Raw genomic sequence first — 18625 nt, 5'->3', positions numbered from 1 at the left:
CATTTAGCTTGTAGAAATGGAAATTCATGGTCCTGTGATCACAAGATTACATTATGTTAGATAACAGTATGCTTATCTCTAAGGTAAAAAAAGTAAAAGAAATGTCTAAATTAAAAATACACTTAATTTCCAAAGGTATATTTATTCTGTATTTTAATAACAGGTTGTATATAATAAGATAAAGATCAGTTGCTATTTGGTTATGATTTCCCACTAATATCCAAGAAACACTGTTTCTTGGATAAGTATTCTTCTGTTGATTCGAGTAACCTGATCTTATAAAAGCCACATGAAGTTGAGTACCTCATATTCTTAATTAATTCTCATCTATTTACTGACAAAAGTTTCCTTCACAAATTAATTCACTTTTTCCTAGTGTTTTAAATCCACTTCGGTTTACATTCAATGAGTGTCACACAGGGACATATTTTTCAACAGCACTTTCACATAAAGAGATAGCAGATCTTATATCACTGAAGGCAAAAACAAAATGTAACAATAAAATACTAAGTCCTTTTCCCTGCTACTATTAGCGTACACATTTCTATGATTGACTGAAGTATGTTGTAGATTGAAGACTGATCTATATTAATTAAACCTACCGCTTGAATATGCCCACTTACCTATAAATACTTGGTCTTTTACCTGTCTCGTTCATCTAACAGTTTGCTAGCCTCATTTTCATTATTCTGGTGATGTAATACACTGATGTGTAAAACATCTTTGATATTAAGGTTCAGGACCAATTACTATTTTAGGCATTTAACTTCTATATGGGTGTTCCTAAATTACAAGTTAGATAGCCAATAGGACCCTGCAAACAAATATGTGAATCAATTCAATTAAAACAACTGTTAAGATTCAGCTAAAATGTTTAAAAGGTATTGTTTTGTGATTGCTTGTGGCCTGAACTATAAAACAAGAAGCCAGAAATCCTTATGTACTCACTGATCCCCAAGGCCCTACTTGCCAAGATGCACATTCATGAAGTTCACACGGTGTTATTGACTCTGGTCTTTCATTTGGGTTACAGAAATCATCTCTCAGTTGTTCATCATTAAGTTGGCACCAGACTTGACGATGCTTCATTCCTTTGCCACACGTCACAGGACACTGTAAAATTATTATAAACATCACTCTGCAGAGACATGAATCTGCATTAAGGCTTCAATTTCTTTTAGTAACTTGTTGGGTTTTAAAAATCGCATAAATAACAAAAATATTCCATGAATGTAAGTAGTCCAAAAAACCCTACTTTTTAATGAACTTTTCATTTCCTGTTAGGTTCAATTCAAATGCTAATACAAAGAAATTACTACTAAGATTCTAAAGCAGCAAATTATGAAAACTATGTGCAGATCATTTATTTCCAATACAATAATAAGCACATATATCACAGCGTTCACTGGAAAAATCTTTAAACTGTCCACAATTCTTTTATATCCACCTAACCTATAATAAAATTATTATAATTCTATTAAACATTTGACTGTATAGTTGTCATTGCTCCATAAAAAAGGAAGGCATGCAAATTACTGCAAATACATTTACTTTACGTATCTTCACTACCTCATTTTAATGCAACAAAATTAAGGAGGAAATAAATTCTAGGAGTGTTTTACAGAAGTTCTCATGCCAGCTGTAGATGTGTGATGTGTATCAGACAAATCGTAGGACTTAAGAACTTTCATAACCATGTGGCCCAAAATAAAACAAAACCCCTAAGCACTTAATGCAGCTTATTTTAATACCGATGACCAGGACCAAATGTACTTTAAGTTTTACAAAGTTTCATTACCTCACTCCAGTCAGTAACCAACCAGCTTGGACATAAGAATTCATTGCAGCTCTGTGTTACAACCCTTGGAAGTTCCTGGCATTCTCTGTCAGGAAGATGACGTCCCAAGTTGTTCATACAAAAAGCTTCTCTGGTTCTGACACCTCTTGCACAGCTCCTGGAACACTGTATAGTTATGAAACAGGAAACAAGACAATAAAACCAGGCCCAAAGACATTATCAGTCTTAAAGATAAAAGACGTTAAGGATTGCGCCAGACAAAAGTGTCCTCCATTTAATCCACAGAATGCTAATATGTTCATTTGAGATAAATTCAGCACTTTGTATAATAGTTCCAAGATAAAGCTCTAATGAAGAACAAAACTAAAATTGTACAAAATTAAATTGTTAAGTAAATAAAATATACAACTTCAATTACCAGATCATGGCTGCTGACATCCAAAACCAAGCTGCAAAAAAGCTACCCTTTCTTATAAAAATATAAGGAAGTTGCTGAAATATAAAGGCTGGTTTTAGCTGATTCTACATATCATATTTGTCAAACATTGTTTCCTCTTAGTTATTAAAGTAAAAAAATACGGAGGATTAAAAATTTTGTATGAATGCTAACCAGAACTGTAATGGTACAATTATAAAGTTTTAAATCTGTACCTCTGACCATTCCGTGTAGTGCCAACTTCTTAACGTACAGTCACCATGGCAAGGCTCTCTGGCTGGTGGTTTCTGCTGATCAGCACAGTACTTATCCTCCACTGGAGCACTGAGTCCTCTTGTAATAGAGTACTTCATGCAGTGGATCTCAACAGACCGATGTCCTGGGCCACACTTCGATGTACAGTCACTTTTGCCAACACTGTGCCACCTAAAATGACAAACTGTTACAGAAAGCTAGCTATGTTTTAAAAAATATGACCATGGTAATTAGAGCACTCAAAGAATGTACCAAGAATAATAATGTAAATATAGATATGCATTTTAGGGAACAAATAACACTGTAATCTCATGACTGGATTTTGAAAGCAATATAAAAGAATTTGACTTATAGGCTTAAAATAACTTTTTTAAATTTAAAGGATCTCTTATCTTAATCTCCTAGGTGACTTTGAAAAATGTAAGCTATAATTCTAACCCTTCATCCTCTGGATATTTCAGTGTGGGCTATCTTGGAATGCAAAAACACCAGTCTGTTTCAAATTATTTCCTGTTGTGGATACAGTTCTGGTGGAAAATGTATTTCATGCAGCAATACAAGTTTTTGTGCCAGAATATATAGAACAGATACACAATTCAAACAAGAGATCTTGTACTTTACCAATAAAAATTAGAAAAGTACCCTACTTCTATATGGAATTGAAGGTGTAAATATCATGTATAAAGCCACTACACCAATAGATTTAAGGAAAACAAGGAGAGATGGGAAGGATGAGGAAGGTAAAGAGGGATGCAGGGACAGAGGATAAAGCAATCTGAATTACCTTGTTTCAATGTCAATCAATAAAACCATATAAGACCACAATAACTCCATCAGTTAGGAACCTTTTTTACCTTAATTCACACTCTGTATTACACTCCTCAAAGACACTTGGTACAGTGGGTATTAGTTCACATCTTTGATCGGACACTACCACACGATCACTTTTACGTACACATGTCACTCTTCTTCTTCGAATACCTTCAAAAAGCATCAGAAGAAGTAAATAAAGGGCTAAAATAAGAAAGACTGCCTTATGGGTTCCATTCATCAGCTAGGAACTGAGACACCCCATTAGCACAAATTGCTGTACACAGCAGATTCTGCACAAACATGCTCCTTTGTGCAGCTCACTATATTCCAGGTGGAGAACTACCTTTTCCTGTCACCTTCTCCACCTCCCAGCTGTCCTGAGTGGTCTCACAGGATATCAACTTCCAGAGAACTACAAAAGTGCAACAGTCCATTCACTCATCAGGCTAAGTATTCCAAGCACATCATGTATGTCCTGCTAATTAACAAATTTCCTAAACCACCATGTTAACTTAGACATTGTGATCCTTTCCCTTAAAGAAGTAGAAAAATTGATCGCCTAAAAGATCTGGAGTTCTGGGAGAAATACCTCAGTTGACAGCTGTTCTTCTAGCACATGAGCAGGTATACAACCAGAAGAAACTCACCATTACATATTTTCAGGCTTTTTTAGCATCTACTAAGAAGAGTATTTGTCAAAAATCTGTGTACATACACTTTTATATATACACATTTCATAAATGCTGTGGCTTTATTTTTATACAGGAATGGCCTAGAGAGTAACAGCTTAAAACAGTCAAATATATCTTTAAACAGCTTCATCCGATTTAGCAGATAATCAAAAAAAGACAAATAAATGAGTATGAAAGACACCAGACAAATCAGTGATCACCTGGAAGTGGTATAATGGAAGCCTAATGAATATTAATAGACATACAATACCACTGTATAAGAATATATTAGATTTGAGCCAACCTTTTTTTAATAAACTGCTCCTATGTCTCCAAATGTAGGTTTGAATATAGAATTGTACTTCATAAGCAGTAAAAATAGCCAAAAAAAATCAGAAGCTATTCTGAGCTTAAAGACTCTGTGAACTTGAAGGTTACTGAGGGTAACAAGCCTCTTCCTTACAAGTAATGGTGAAAGTCAGAGAACTTGAGATCCCTTCCTAAACCCCATCAGGTCTTTGGTTCTGGTGAAAAAAATATTTCATATTACCTTGGCACATCCTGCTGCAATCTTGCCAGGGTCCATAAGGATCCCATGTAAACAGATCACTTCCATCTTCTATCGGGACATTGAATGAATAACGCACATCAGGGTTGTACAAATTCCCTACACACAAAACCTTGATTGAGATAAAATAATAGCTGTTTTTCAGTGAATTTGAACATAAAATTATGAACATAATGATCATGTAGGAAATTTTCAAACTTTTGAGAAAAGTAAACATGCACCTGTAAGGTTAGTTCTTCTTCAACTTTATCAGTGCTGTTAATTCGTTCTATGGTATTGTTTGAACCACTGTACTCAAAAATGGCTCCTTGTATATTGATTTCTCTTTTTGACATGCTTACAACAAAATTTCCATTCAAGATGAAATTTCCATGGGCATCTGATAAAGCTGCAAGTGAAATAAAATACTGGAAATAAATTTAGTTAAAAGGTTCTATCAAAAAAAATCTCACCAGCACGTAGCTTTATTGTAGTCAATGTAAAAAGTTGTATCAAACAGTTCAAATTCATGAATTCAACCCTAATAATCAGTACCTTTCACCTGAGCAGTGGTCATGGATTTTCTAAGTCATGCATTTTCTCTGCATTATAGTACTTAAATAATATTTGTTCTTCAATTGCTGACTGCAGTCCTAACTTTTAAATTTGGCTAGGTTCTGCTACTGCAGGAGGAAACAATAATTATTGGTATTTCTGCCCTATTCTACAGCCCACATCCTTGTATTTGCTATAGCTACTTCTAGTGAAGTGGGTTTTAAAAGTAAACTTGAAAATAAATGATTAAGCATTTGTGATAGTAATTTAATAAAATTACATATTTGCAATAATAAAGATTAATGGTAAGTTAAACATTTTTAAAATAAGGTAAAATCTGTAGTACAAGATGTTACTCAGGCATTGCTACATTTGAAATGGAAGGTAATGTCAGGAGGCAAAGGTTGCTTCTGGGCAGCAGGTGACAAGGCAAACATTTTGAGAATTCTGAAGTTTGTTGGCTAGGATGACAATGGAAGAAGAGACAGCAGGCTCTGTCAAATATGCTTCAGTATTTTTTAGGCACTTCAGATACAACGTAACTACTGTGAAATAGAACAACCAAGATTTTTGGTAGGACCTACTTATTAGTTCTTTGTTGCCTACACACACTTGCAAATCTACCAGCATGTGACAACCTTTATACACTTTATGTCCCAGGCACAACAGAAAAAGAGAACTATGAGACAACTAGTAAGTTTGCGGATGGTCTGACTGTTTTGTTCATAAACAAAGTAAATGCTTCCAAGATTTAAAACAATGCATACCTGCATTATTCCTGACCTCACCTGTGGCATTCCAATTAACATGGTGACAACAAAGTAAAGAATTGACAAAATGATGCAAGGTGCTATAATTCTTATTCTCTGATGAATGAACTCACTCACCTAAGAACTAGAAACCTTAACATCTTACTGATCTGCAGAGAGACCCAGGTCAATGAATATAAAAAACAATTAGATATCTTCTCCAATGTCTTTATCAGATTTCTCATAACATACATCCAGAGCAGATCTCTGTCAAAAGCACAAAACCTATCCATCAATATTGTACACAGAGGTTTTTACCAAGGTAGTTGTCATCTTCTGGTTTCCCTGAGTAGCTGTGCTGTCGAATATCAATGTTTGTTGCTCCTTTGGGAATATTTACTACAACATTGTAACCTGAAAATTAATTATATACAAAAATAGTGAAGTATTACTAAATACAAAAATACATTTTCATTCACAAAACCCTACAGTGCACCAGAGACAACCAACACTGAATGCCTTCACATGTTAGGAAGTGTTAGGTTCTCTGTTCAGATATGTGAATGCAATTCTTCACCACTAACATAAGCTCAATCTACTCAGAAAAATCCCTTCAGAGCAGAACTACTCTAGAAGGCAGTCAAGTATATCAAGAGGGACTCAGGAAATACTGTGACTGCTCACAATTTAAACTTTTACAGAAATCTGGGTAAGTCACTTAACAGGAAATATCTCCATTCCCCGTTTACATGATTGAGATAGCTTTTCTCTCCAAGTGTATTCCAAGACAGCACACTAAAGAATGAGCCTTAAATACTAAAATATTGCAGTGTTGCAGGCCATATACATAGGTAGATAGAGCTGTTAAACTAGTCACACTTGATCCATCTTCTTCTGCTTAAAATATTGAGTGCACTCCCTTCAAAATACAAATGCTTCACCAATGAGTCACCACTTCTTGTAGTATCTCTAAGTAATATTATGGTAGCCTTTCCATCAGGTAACAAAATAATGTGCATCAAGATCTACTTTTTAGAAATCGTGCTGCACATAAATCTAGGTTAAAAAATCCAGACATGTTTCTCACAGATGCTAACCACGAATTCAAAATACTTACAGCTGAGAAAAACTGCGTACAGCAAACACTGGAAACAACTAACAAATACAAACATGTAATCTGAGGTATTAATAATTTTTTTTTATAATTTCTCCACTTATTTCACTGTGTTAGCAATATTACTGTGGCTTTAGTTGATGCAACTTTGTGGGTAAAAATTTAAATGGCAATATCCTATTCATTTTGTACTGGGTTTGACTGGGATAGAGTTAGTTTTCTTCACAGTAGCTGGTAGAGGCTGTGTTTTGGATTTGTTCTGGAAAATGTTGATAATTCAGGGATGTTCTGGTTATTGCTGAGCAGAGCTTACAGAGTCAAGGCCTTTTTTGCCTCTCACCCCACTCCATCAGCGAGGAGGCTGGGGGTGCACAAGGAGTTGTGAGGGCATACAGATGGACCCCAGCTGACCACAAGGATATCCCAGACCATATGGCATCATGCTGGGCACATAAAACTGAGGGAAGAAGGAAGGGGGGAATGTTCAGAGTGATGGCATTTGTCTTTCCAATTCACTGTTTTGCATGACAGAGCCGTGCTCTCCTGGCAGGACACCTGCCTGCCCATGGGAAGTGGTGAACCAATTCTTGCTTTGCTTTCTGTGCATGGCTTTTGCTTTACCTATTAAACTGTGTTTGTCTGAACCATCTGAATTTTCTCACTTGTATTCTTCCAGTTCTTTCTCCCATCCCACTGGGAGGTAGTGAGTGAGTGACTGGCTGTGTGGCTCCAGCTGGGATTAGGCCATGACAAATTTAATAATTCATTAACTTTCAAGTGTTTTTAATCTATTAAAACTATGCCATGCATTTAAATGAAGACTTAATCTAATTACAGGTCCATCACATTTACCAGCTGGGGGCAGCACTGCAATTGCAAACTGACAAGATGCATGCTCGGGATAAATACACGGTTTGGTCAATCTTTCAACATACTGGCAAGAAAACCAAAACACAGTTAAAAAAGCCCCTCATCTCACACACTGAAGACTTTGTGGTAGTAGAATGAGAGAAGAAAAAATACAGGAGGAAACTATATACAAAACTTCATAGCATGCTGTCAAGGATACACGAAGAAAATAAATCACACACTAGGATGCTGAGAATGACCATTGTCCAGGAAAGCCTCAGATACTCTAATTTGATGAAATAATAATAGCCAACATAGTAATAGTGTGTACATAATTAGATTACCATCTCCTAAAATGGAAGCCAAGTAAATTAGTATTTTGCTGTAATGAACTTTTGATTATTTCTTTACTACTGTTCACACAGTTACTGACAACATCGTAACTGCATGACTACAAGCACACACCACAGGCTGCTATTATCAATTCCAAGTTCTGCCTTAGTAAAATGGCTCATTTCAGTTTGAAAGGGAACCAAATGAAGTTAAAAGAAAAAGATCAAGTGCACATCAGCATACTTAGCTTGTGATCCGAATTCAGAATTTTTTTGGAAAACTATATTTCCTCAGACAACACCTTCAGTCATTAGCCTAGGGATGTCTTAGACCTCCCATGGACATGAGAGTTTTAGCGATCAGATAAATACAATTTATTGTTTGCATGGCTGTATTCCTACTTGAGCACACCCCATGATAGTACCAAATGTTCAGCCTACTGTTCATTGGTATAACTCAGTATTATCTCTTATATGCTATAATTCAAGAATTTGAACATAATTTAAAACATTCCACTAACTAGAAAACCAAATAATAACTCAAGGCTTTCCTCATCCCAAAACACAGGGGCTTTTTCCCCTTCAACTTCAATTTGAAGCAAATAAGTCTGTGACAATGGGAAGTCGTTACATCAGAGTGACAGTCTTGACCTTGTTTGCATAATGGCAGTTTCACATAATGGTCACTTGACTTGTAACAAATGTGTGTGTGACAAAATTCGTGTGTTATCTAAAAGCAACTTCTTAGAACAGACACAAGAAAAAATACATGTTTTTGTATGGGAAGGGTAGTTGTATAAATTTTTTGGTAAGTTACGATGAGTCTGTGCCTTCTGTCAGGGGAAAAGAAAATCCAACAGGATACTTGGCATACTTTCCTCTTCAGCAGCAATCCCTTTGTTCTATGAAGATCCTATTTGGCAGTCCTCCAGGTATCATTTTCACTTTACCTGTGGTCTCTTTCAACCAGTGAAGTGTATGAAGGAGCATCAAGACTGATATTGACCTGAAGACTGCTGTCCTTATGTTCTATGCTCTAACTACTTAACTGCACTGCTACACACACAGTAGTCTCTCCACACTTCACAGAAAAGACTACATATAGAAGAACTATCAGTAGCTCTTGTAGAGAAATTAAATCAAATAAATAAAAAATACCAGGGTTATCTGGAACTTTCTCATTCACTACTTGTCAATGAGGAGGAAAAAACATAAATATTGTTACCCCTGTTCTCTGGAAGGAGGAGGGTCACATTTCATAGGTTGTATTTTGCACTCTAGGAGAAAAGGAACCTGATCAGCTGCTCACAAGAGAAACTTCTTTCTATCTCTTTACACAACCAAAATGAGACATTGGGATATGTTCTTCAGCTGCAAAGTTTCAGACTAGAGAATGCAAAGTATAAAGCAGGAAACATACATCCTTTTAAAGTACTTTTACTCTCATAATTTCTTTTATTTTTGGCTTTGACTTTTGAGGCAATTGATTTTTCTTTTCACTTGAATGAGTTAGCATGTCATAGTGTTTGCCTCTGCATCCTTGAGATGGAATGTGACTGAAAATCAAAGATATTTTTGTTGATAGAGGCCCTAAAGAACATACACTGAAATCCTGCTTCCTTAAATGTAAAGAATAATTTCTAAGCCATAGTGAAGTGTACATTAAGATTAAAAAAAAGGCAAAACAAACATACCATAATGAGCACTGTTGAAAGTACCTGCAAGTGTCTTACACGAAGAATTATCACCACCACAGATTCCACATTTGTCTCTCCTTGCCTTCGAATTCAAAACGTGATCACAGCCTGCTTGCTACAAATAATAATAAAAATAAAAGGGCCCAGTGTCACTCAGCCCAATGGAAAACAATGAAAAATAAGTAATGTAAGCTTCCAACTACCCCAAAATATTGTTGTTCACTGTATATATATCTAGTCTTCCTTGGCAATCCATTAAAAACCATCAATTCTGGATGGTTTGCAGAATTGGATTCTGCAATGTAAGGACAAAATAGAATGGTGCAATCCCAACAGACTCTACATGTCAAGATCTGCATAAGAATACATAACAGCACACAAAGATCAACATAATTTATAAATTTTAATTTATATTTACATTAAAAGCCTTAGAAGTCTAAAAGCAGTATGTATATATACACAGTCATCAATTCATTTAAACTCTGTCAATACTGAAAAGAAGCAAAGGAATACACACAGACTGTGCTGGTTAAACTAACATAAGCACAATTTTTGTTTATGTATCTTTACTTGAACTTCCAGAGTTTTTTGAACTATGATAAACAGGACAATTCTCTGGCATTTCCTCTTTATTCAACCATAAAAAAATAAGCTATATTTTCTCCGCATTCTGAATTTGCGCAGTTTCACTGCAATCAGCAAAACCTCAACAAGGCTCGACAAAAAAGTCTTGAATTGTTGAAATGTAGCACCTTGCTTCTCCCAACAAAATTTTGTGGCAATGCCATAGCTGCTATTAAGCAGAGTGCTCAATTGATTTAAGGGTCAGCTCCTCCTGATTTTACAGTAAAATAATAATTACATGAACCATTTACCCTTGGATTTTCTATTGACTATTAACTTCTTTGGTAGCAGAAATGCAATGCTAATAATTGCACAGCATGCTTCTTCCCTCCCTTTATCTTAATTTTGGATCAGTTTCTCACTGCTCACTTGAACAATATTTACTCTTCCATATGTGAGGCTTAATGAGGCAAGACCGTGGGTCTTCAGATTCAACTATATGTTTTTAACGTAATTGCTTCCATTTCCAGATCTTTAATTTGATAGGTAATAAAATTAACTTAAGTGAACTCAGAACACCATACTTTCAGTAATGTTGATTTGTATTAATATTGAATATGTACTTTACCACTTGTTAAAATTGATTTTAATAATTAATAAGTTTAGATTTAAATACCCTGCATAAGCCTTGAACACAAAGGTCATTGGTTTCTGCTCCACAGGGAGTACCATCAGCAACTCTGTCCTTCAGCTGATAGTAGGAAGTTGTTCCAGAAACTCGGCAAAAAAGTTTACAGCGATCTTTCATAGAAACTGGAAAGAAAATCCAAGAGGTTTCTTGTCTGTTTTAGAAGTTTAAATAAAGTAACATTTTTATTATGTTAATTGAAAAGATGTGTAATTACTTACTACCACTGTATTTTGGAAGCCAGCGAACAGCAGAGGAAAGACCATTGATATTGAAGTGTTTGCCATCAAATTCAGAGCACTGTTGCTCCCGAAAATCTTTTGTGCCTTTTGGACATGAATCAGTATTACATGACCGAAATTTCATCCTGCGACCAACACAGTACTTTCCTTCATTTCTTGGCCTAAAAAAAAGTAAATGTAAAACACACTCATTTTCTAAAATTGCTGTTTTACACAAAAAGTGGCCTCAATCACTGATCTAAAGAGGAAAATCTCACACATCATCCTGTCAGCGGTGTAACTGATTTACACATGCTCAGCTTCTACTGTGCATTCAATTATACCCAAAATAAAACCAATCCTTGTAAAACACTGTTGCTGAGGTGGTAATCTCACTGTTTATTAATGCATTATTATTTTTACTTCCCTTGCAGCTGTAACTATTAACTGTGGGTAAAAGCATTAATAATTTTAATGCTTTTATCAATTTAGCTGAGATTACAGTCATATTTCTACACAAGCAGCACCTCTCTCAGTAATTTGAAATTATTACTTTACAGAGTGACAAAGAAAGAAGACAATTAGGAGCTGGCACAGTCTCTTCTGTACTGTTAATATTGGTTTCACTTTGGGGATCAAAAGAATAAAAAAGGGAAATTGTGGAAAACACCCCAAAGTCTAAAAGACATTTTAACAGTTATAAACCTTGACACAAAATAATTCAGAATTCGTATGTTCTTGGGGAAGAAAAAAAGAATAAATCAACCGCAAATTGATACTATCAATCACTAGAGACTGAAAGAGGCATTTTCTAATGGCAATCTAGTCTACTGCCTCTTACTCATCAGAGAAAATAAAATAACCTGGGCCATTTGATTGAATTTCATTTATCCTACTGAAAGCATCAAGCTGATATGACTTCCTGTAAAACATTAAAACTACTCAGGCATCAGCTGTAGTTCTGCTTCGGGACAAGTTAAGGTTAAAGTTCTCCTTGACTTTTATTACAGAGAACAAAACTCACATGGAATTATTCAGTCAATGTAATTTTCTAATTATAAAGGGAAGTTTTAAATGCCTCTGTTATAACCACTGCTCCTTGTGGGCTGTTACTGGTGGTGATGTTGTGGAAAAGCCTTAAATCAAAGCAAATCAAGTGTTTCGCTGAAGAGATTAGTAGGGAATACATGTATTTATTTTGCAGTTCTTACTGCAAAAAGGCATCTTATGTTTAAAGAAACCTCAACAGTTAGAGTAAACCTAGAAAAAAAGACCCTGCCTAGCCAATTTTTTAGAAACATCTGCATGAATGGATAATATTGCAGAAAGACATGAGTAATCTAAAGGTCCTCTGCATATTAGAGTCTGTAAACTTATCTCTTTCCAAACATGGCTGAAACAAGCATTTTTTGTTGGAGATTCAAACTGATTTGCACAGCCCACAATACCTCTATTTTATTTTGAGCCAATCCATAATTTTCTAATACCTTCATTATGTAAATGTAAAACGCATTAAAACTTAATAAAAAATGTGAAACACAATAAAAAAACATACTCTGGTCGATTACACAGCCTGGTGGTGCTCTTGATTCCACCTCCACAAGTTCTTGAACACGAGCTATAAGGTCCCCATGGTCCCCATTCTCCATCTATGGGGCGCAACTCCATTTCTTTGCTCACACAAATTCCATGGCGGCAGTGCTGCACAGTCAACAAACAAAATAAAATTTGTAATTCAGGGCAAAGGTTACTGCCTATTTTAGGCAGAAAAAGAATAAAATTTAAGCACCCACTACTCATATCTGGATCTGGATATTTTCTAAAATGTTCCATTTCCTTTAAGATAACTTCCCCAGTAGTCTTGTTTTTAAAAATGCTATCCAGAGTACTTTGATAGCTAGGAAATCTACTGGATATTGTATACTTATCTGTCTTGTCACTTTATTCAAATACCTCTAAAAGATCTTGAATTCCTGATACATTTTAATGCATGAAGTTCAAAAATACAACTGTCTCTTATATACAAGATTTTTCAGTTTAATTTTGAATTCATACTAATACAAAAAGTGAAAAGTTAAAAGAAACCACCAAGAAAATCAGGGTGTTTTGAATATCTCAAAAGCTAACTATCTAGTGGGATTGTTTGGGAAAAGCAGACAAGCATTTAAGACCTTGATTATGTAAAGCAAGATGATGCTATAGATTCATACTTGAATCTAGAATTTCATACCTATAACAGAAGGTGTAAAATATTTCAATTTATTAACATTTTATGCATTTTAAATTTTACTACTAATTTAACAAAGCTATTAACATTAAAATGGAATTAATAGTTAAATTTTTAAAAAAGAATAGTAAAGAAATAATAATTCTTAGAGCAAGATACTACATTGCAATGCTTATTATTTTACTTTATATCTCATTCTCAGTAAAGAATTACCTATTTCCACTAAAAAAATTACATAAAGGAGGAATTTTCATTTCATCTGCTGGGATTTACATTATTAAGAAGACAAAGACTGCAGGACTATTTTGTTGTGGTCATGCCAGTTATGAGGCTTTACCATACTGTAATTGTACACTTTTACTGTTTATAGAAAGCAATTATCCCTTTTTCCCCAGAAGCATCAACCTCTTGCTTCTAAGTATTTACTATCCCTGTTCCTGACTGCATATATGTTTCCACTTCAGTGATTATTCAAAAAGTACATGACTAAAAAGTCTAAAGGAGAATCTTATGATGGGTGCATGTGTGACTTTTTCCAAAGAACCCACAGGAACTACCAGGACTAATCCGATTGATGACTTACAGTAGTTGGAATTCTAATTCACTTGTATCCTTTAGAAAATCCCAAGTAGTATAATTGATCACAACACAGTGAAATAGTTTACGTACTAAAATAGAATATTTACGAGACACTTTAATTTCAGTATTACATATCCTGCTGACTTCTATGTGGAAAACGTGTCAACTTTTGTCCTTGACTTCAAACACCCTCTGAGGCATCATGGACTGCCCTCATCTGGAGACAAGACACCGGCCAGGACTGAATATATGGGGTCAGTGTTCATACATAATAGAGAGAATTCTTTATTTTAGATGCCCGTTTGCAGACTCAGGATTAGATTGTCCATTAATTAGGTTTGTTGTCAGGAGGCATTCGGCTAGTTGTATTGACAGGGAATGGCTCATTCCATCTTTCCCTGCAGGAAATATAGCGTATGGATCAGTCACTAGAGCAGGTTATATCAACTCCATTGCTTGGTGTTTCTAAAGCCTAGGCTTTGCCTTTCTGCAAGACAAAACAACTTCAAATTACCTTAAACTCAAGAAGGATTTTGATAAAGTCTCTGGCACATAAAACAATTAAACAACCTCTGATACACAAAAGATTAAATAATAAAAAAGTATTAAACCTCCTATTTTTTACAATTAATTTAAATGTTACATAGAATTTCTTAAGAGTTATTACAAATTTATTGCAGAAACTACCAAGAAACAAGCTTCACTGAACACACAAAAATTGTGTGCAGTCTTTCTGAATATAGCTGACTGGCACAAAATTCAAATCTTGTTCAGTGGCTTAATCACTGCTTAAAATAACTCCTAGATTTTTTTTTCCTTATTAGTATATGCTTTTGTTATATGGATACTTATGTTCACATGCTATCATTCTCAAAATAGGAATTTTTCACAGAAACGGGTTCTCTTTTCAGGCTTCTGCCTAAGTTCCTAATCAAACTTGATGATAAAATTGCCTGCCTGAATAATACCATGTCACACCAACTCTTGCATATAGGCCATATCTTTTAATCTCTGAATGCCTCCCCCTAAGAATATGATCATTCCAGTTGACTCTCAGACCCAAAGAAAATACATAGAACTGTGTAAACAATCCAGTCAATTGGCCAGATCATCACTTAATGCTAAAACTAATGCTTTAACCTAAAACCAGAAAGCCACCATTATTTCACTGCATATGAATTCTCACTGGAGTGCTTACTGTTAGTTTGTATTATTTTTTTTCAAGGTGGCCTTCAGGTACCTCTACATCCAAGCCTTCTAGTACCTAATGTCAAATCCCTAGCAATCAAGGGTAGACTTTCTACATAGTCCATCCATAATAAGAAACATTAAGAACTTGCCTTTCCAAGAACTGTCCTTAGCATCTTAGGAAATAATTTTTTCCGCTATAGGCTGAAGAGTCTAAATCCTCCTTCACAAAATGAACACTGCATTCTAATATAGACAGTGACTTAGCATTTAGGTTCTTCGTCCGTCCAGAAAAACATTTACAATAACTTGAAGGCAGATTTCAAGAAAAGTTTTTAAACAAAATTTTATAGCCACAACAGTACAATTTTGATCCATAAAAATGCAAAGCATATGCTTACATCTGGGATTTTAATAGCTTATTCAACAAACTTGTCTCAGCTATTATTCGGCTGCATTCCTACAGAAGCAACATGATGAAGTCACGGTAGAAAACTCCTGCACCAGACATGTTCCAGATGTTCCTCTGTGTTCGCTTGAATCATTGCTTCACTAAGAATAGTATGATACACAGAGCTTTCATAAACTGAAATATAATTGCTAACAATTTTTTTCTACATTTTTATGGCAAATATAGCATATGTGTCATGTAAAGTGGATATGACACATAATTCCAAACATACTGATTGCAGCAAGTGGCAAGGCTGCTCTAGTAATGATCAACAGTTGGTTTTCTGTCAAAAAACCTAGAAATGCTTCAAATTTGGAATAAATAAACCTATGGGTACCCAAATTTGTTTTTATTAATATTAATCTCCCTATAATAAGCACTTGGAGTCTTTCCTATGGATTAACCTATAATTTGACAAATTGATTTTGAGAGCTTCCAATTTATTTCTAACTGAACTTTCTACATTTCCAGGAAAGCAACCTTGAAAGAAATGATTAAAGTGTTACTTGACAGGCTATGCTCAACTTTGACTGAATCAAGGAGAGTGGTGGATGCATGCAGAACAGGACTAGAGCTCCTCTGAAATCAAGCACTTCCCACACAGCCCACCAATACGAGAAGTGGGACCCCAGGTACATAAAAGGAGCTAAACCAGAGCAGCTAATAAAATGAGCATACAAGGCAGAAGAAATGGAGCTTGGAAAGACGTCAAACTGAAGGTGTCACCACAGCATCTCAGGTCTTTATCTCTGTGGTCTTTATTTAAGACAAGTGTACATTTATTACTCAAATTACATTAACTACAAAATCCACACTGTTTAAATTTTTTCAATGTTTTCAACTTTTTCTTGCAAAAAATCTGCATACTTTATTTCTCCCTTGAAACTTCTAATTTTCTGAAATTATAGCTCATAGAAAAATATTTCACAGAAATCCCAGTTTACAGAAAAAATTTATGGTTTGAGTGCATACTTTACTCTGTTCTTACAGTTCAAAAAATCCCCTGCTGCTTTCCAGATGGTGAACATATTCCCCTATCCCCAGCTCTGATAAAATCCATCTGATTTTTGTCATACTTACTTTACATATATAAAGTTATTTATTCTTTCACATTCAACATCTTCATGTATTACATTGATGAGGGAGTCATGAATGCTATGTGAAGCTATGTAATAATTCTTAATAGTAATCAATAAATCAATAAATACCTACCAGTGAATACCAGCAAACACCTCAGAATTAGATGGGTATTTCTTTTACTGTTCAAAGCAATTCTTTGCTGCTCTGCATCCCCATTCTCAGGTGTACCTGTATCCCTGTCTTTTATGCCAAAAGGACTAGGATGAAGTCTTAATTTATTCGATTGCTATTCTGAATATTTTTAGATGCTAGTTCAATATACATTACATATCTACAGCGAATAGAATTGATTGGCATGTCTCTAAACATAAAAAGCACATGCTTTCCAACCCAACAGTTACTTGTATCATGTGAATTCCTTCTTGCTGTTAAAGAGATTTTTCCAAACGTCAGTGACAGTTGGTTTCTTTCAATGTTCAAGTAGCAAACTGCCGTCATGTAGAACACTGGGATATCCCCAGGACACTGAAAAATATGGGTCAGAATCATATAGCCACCTCCTGCCTCTCCATTCCAATGCTCAAGGAATCAAAAGAATATGGGTATATTTCTATACTCCTCAGGAATCCAGGAAGGATCAGAGTGCAACCTTTTGGAGTGCCTCAAAAAAACATTAATAAACCATTCATGCTTTACTGGGTATTTTTGCTGTTATTTTCGTATCAATAAAGACTTTTTCTGAGAATGCCACTCCTGGAAGAGAGGTGTTTTCAACAATTTTTCTTCTTCAGACGTGGGGTTTTTTTGACTCAGATATGCTTCACTAAATCCAGCTGTTACAGCAGTCCATAGAGCAAGATCCAATAATACAACACATGATGTTTGAAATCTGAGCTTAAAAAGTTTATTCTAAAATAACAAATGTCTTAAATGGATCTTTTCTGTATCCATCATAGCAATAATGTTGTAAATGCCAAAAATAAATCAATTTAGCTTGCTGGAAAATATTAATTACAATTAATAGTCACCATCTCTTATGCCCATTAACATCAGCAGCGACTTACAGTCTGAGCTTGAGAAGAGCTGTCCCTTAGTCAGGAACAGATGACAATTTGTCAGATTAATTAATTGCTGTTCTTTCTTACATCTTTCAGAGGTAATGACCGTAATTAGCTCTTTACTTCCTAGAGAAAAATGGTTCCACTGCGCTAATTACCTAAAATGTTTTTGTATTCTTACATAAAAGAAATCCTCTGATGTTGGCAAATTAGAGTCAATTTAACTAAAGATCACAAATGAAGTTTACATAAAAGATGAACTTCCTTTCTGATGAGTGACTGACTGAAAAATGGGTTAAACATTTTAACACCAATGGCATGCATAGGCTACAATCAAGCAAAGCTTCCACTACAGCCTTCAAGTAACTTTTTCTAATCTCGCAAAACAGAAAGAAGCCATTTGAGACAGTTTACCCACTACATTTGTTTCCACTAAGACACTCTTTTCAAATTCCTCATTAATATTGTCTTACCAAACAGAGAATCTTGTAAGATTAAAAGTTATTGGGGAAAATTTAGAAATAACTGAGTGAAATGTGGCTGCCTATTATATAAGGAAATTAAATTAGAGCTTTTAATAATTTTTGAACATATAAAATTATTTTTAAAAAATTAACATTGCTCCCACATTGCCCCCTGAAGCCACCAAAGCACACTACTATATAAAAGCACCTCAACATAATAAACCACCCACACTTAAGATAATCCTTGTCATACCTTACCATGTAAAATCTCAAAAATATTTATTCTCAC

At 35.0% G+C, this 18625-nt stretch overlaps 1 protein-coding gene across 1 annotated transcript in view; it reads right to left on the bottom strand.

Moving 5' to 3' along the window:
• The window catches only part of ADAMTS20 (ADAM metallopeptidase with thrombospondin type 1 motif 20), an 84610-nt gene that overhangs the window by 32444 nt on the left and 33541 nt on the right, over window positions 1-18625 (bottom strand). The window contains exons 12-22 of the mRNA XM_030960217.1: window positions 12845-12990; window positions 11290-11471; window positions 11057-11193; window positions 9814-9931; window positions 6143-6238; window positions 4763-4929; window positions 4524-4653; window positions 3344-3470; window positions 2450-2660; window positions 1799-1963; window positions 949-1113 (exon numbers count right to left, since the gene is read on the bottom strand). Coding sequence (XP_030816077.1) covers window positions 949-1113; window positions 1799-1963; window positions 2450-2660; window positions 3344-3470; window positions 4524-4653; window positions 4763-4929; window positions 6143-6238; window positions 9814-9931; window positions 11057-11193; window positions 11290-11471; window positions 12845-12990 — 1644 coding nt within the window. The remainder of the gene's footprint in view (window positions 1-948; window positions 1114-1798; window positions 1964-2449; window positions 2661-3343; window positions 3471-4523; window positions 4654-4762; window positions 4930-6142; window positions 6239-9813; window positions 9932-11056; window positions 11194-11289; window positions 11472-12844; window positions 12991-18625) is intronic.

Source organism: Camarhynchus parvulus, chromosome 1A (genome assembly GCF_901933205.1).
Source record: "Camarhynchus parvulus chromosome 1A, STF_HiC, whole genome shotgun sequence".
Taxonomy (NCBI): Eukaryota; Metazoa; Chordata; class Aves; order Passeriformes; family Thraupidae; genus Camarhynchus; species Camarhynchus parvulus.
Note: the sequence above shows the minus strand (reverse complement) of the source record. Positions and strands in the feature narration are given on the sequence as shown.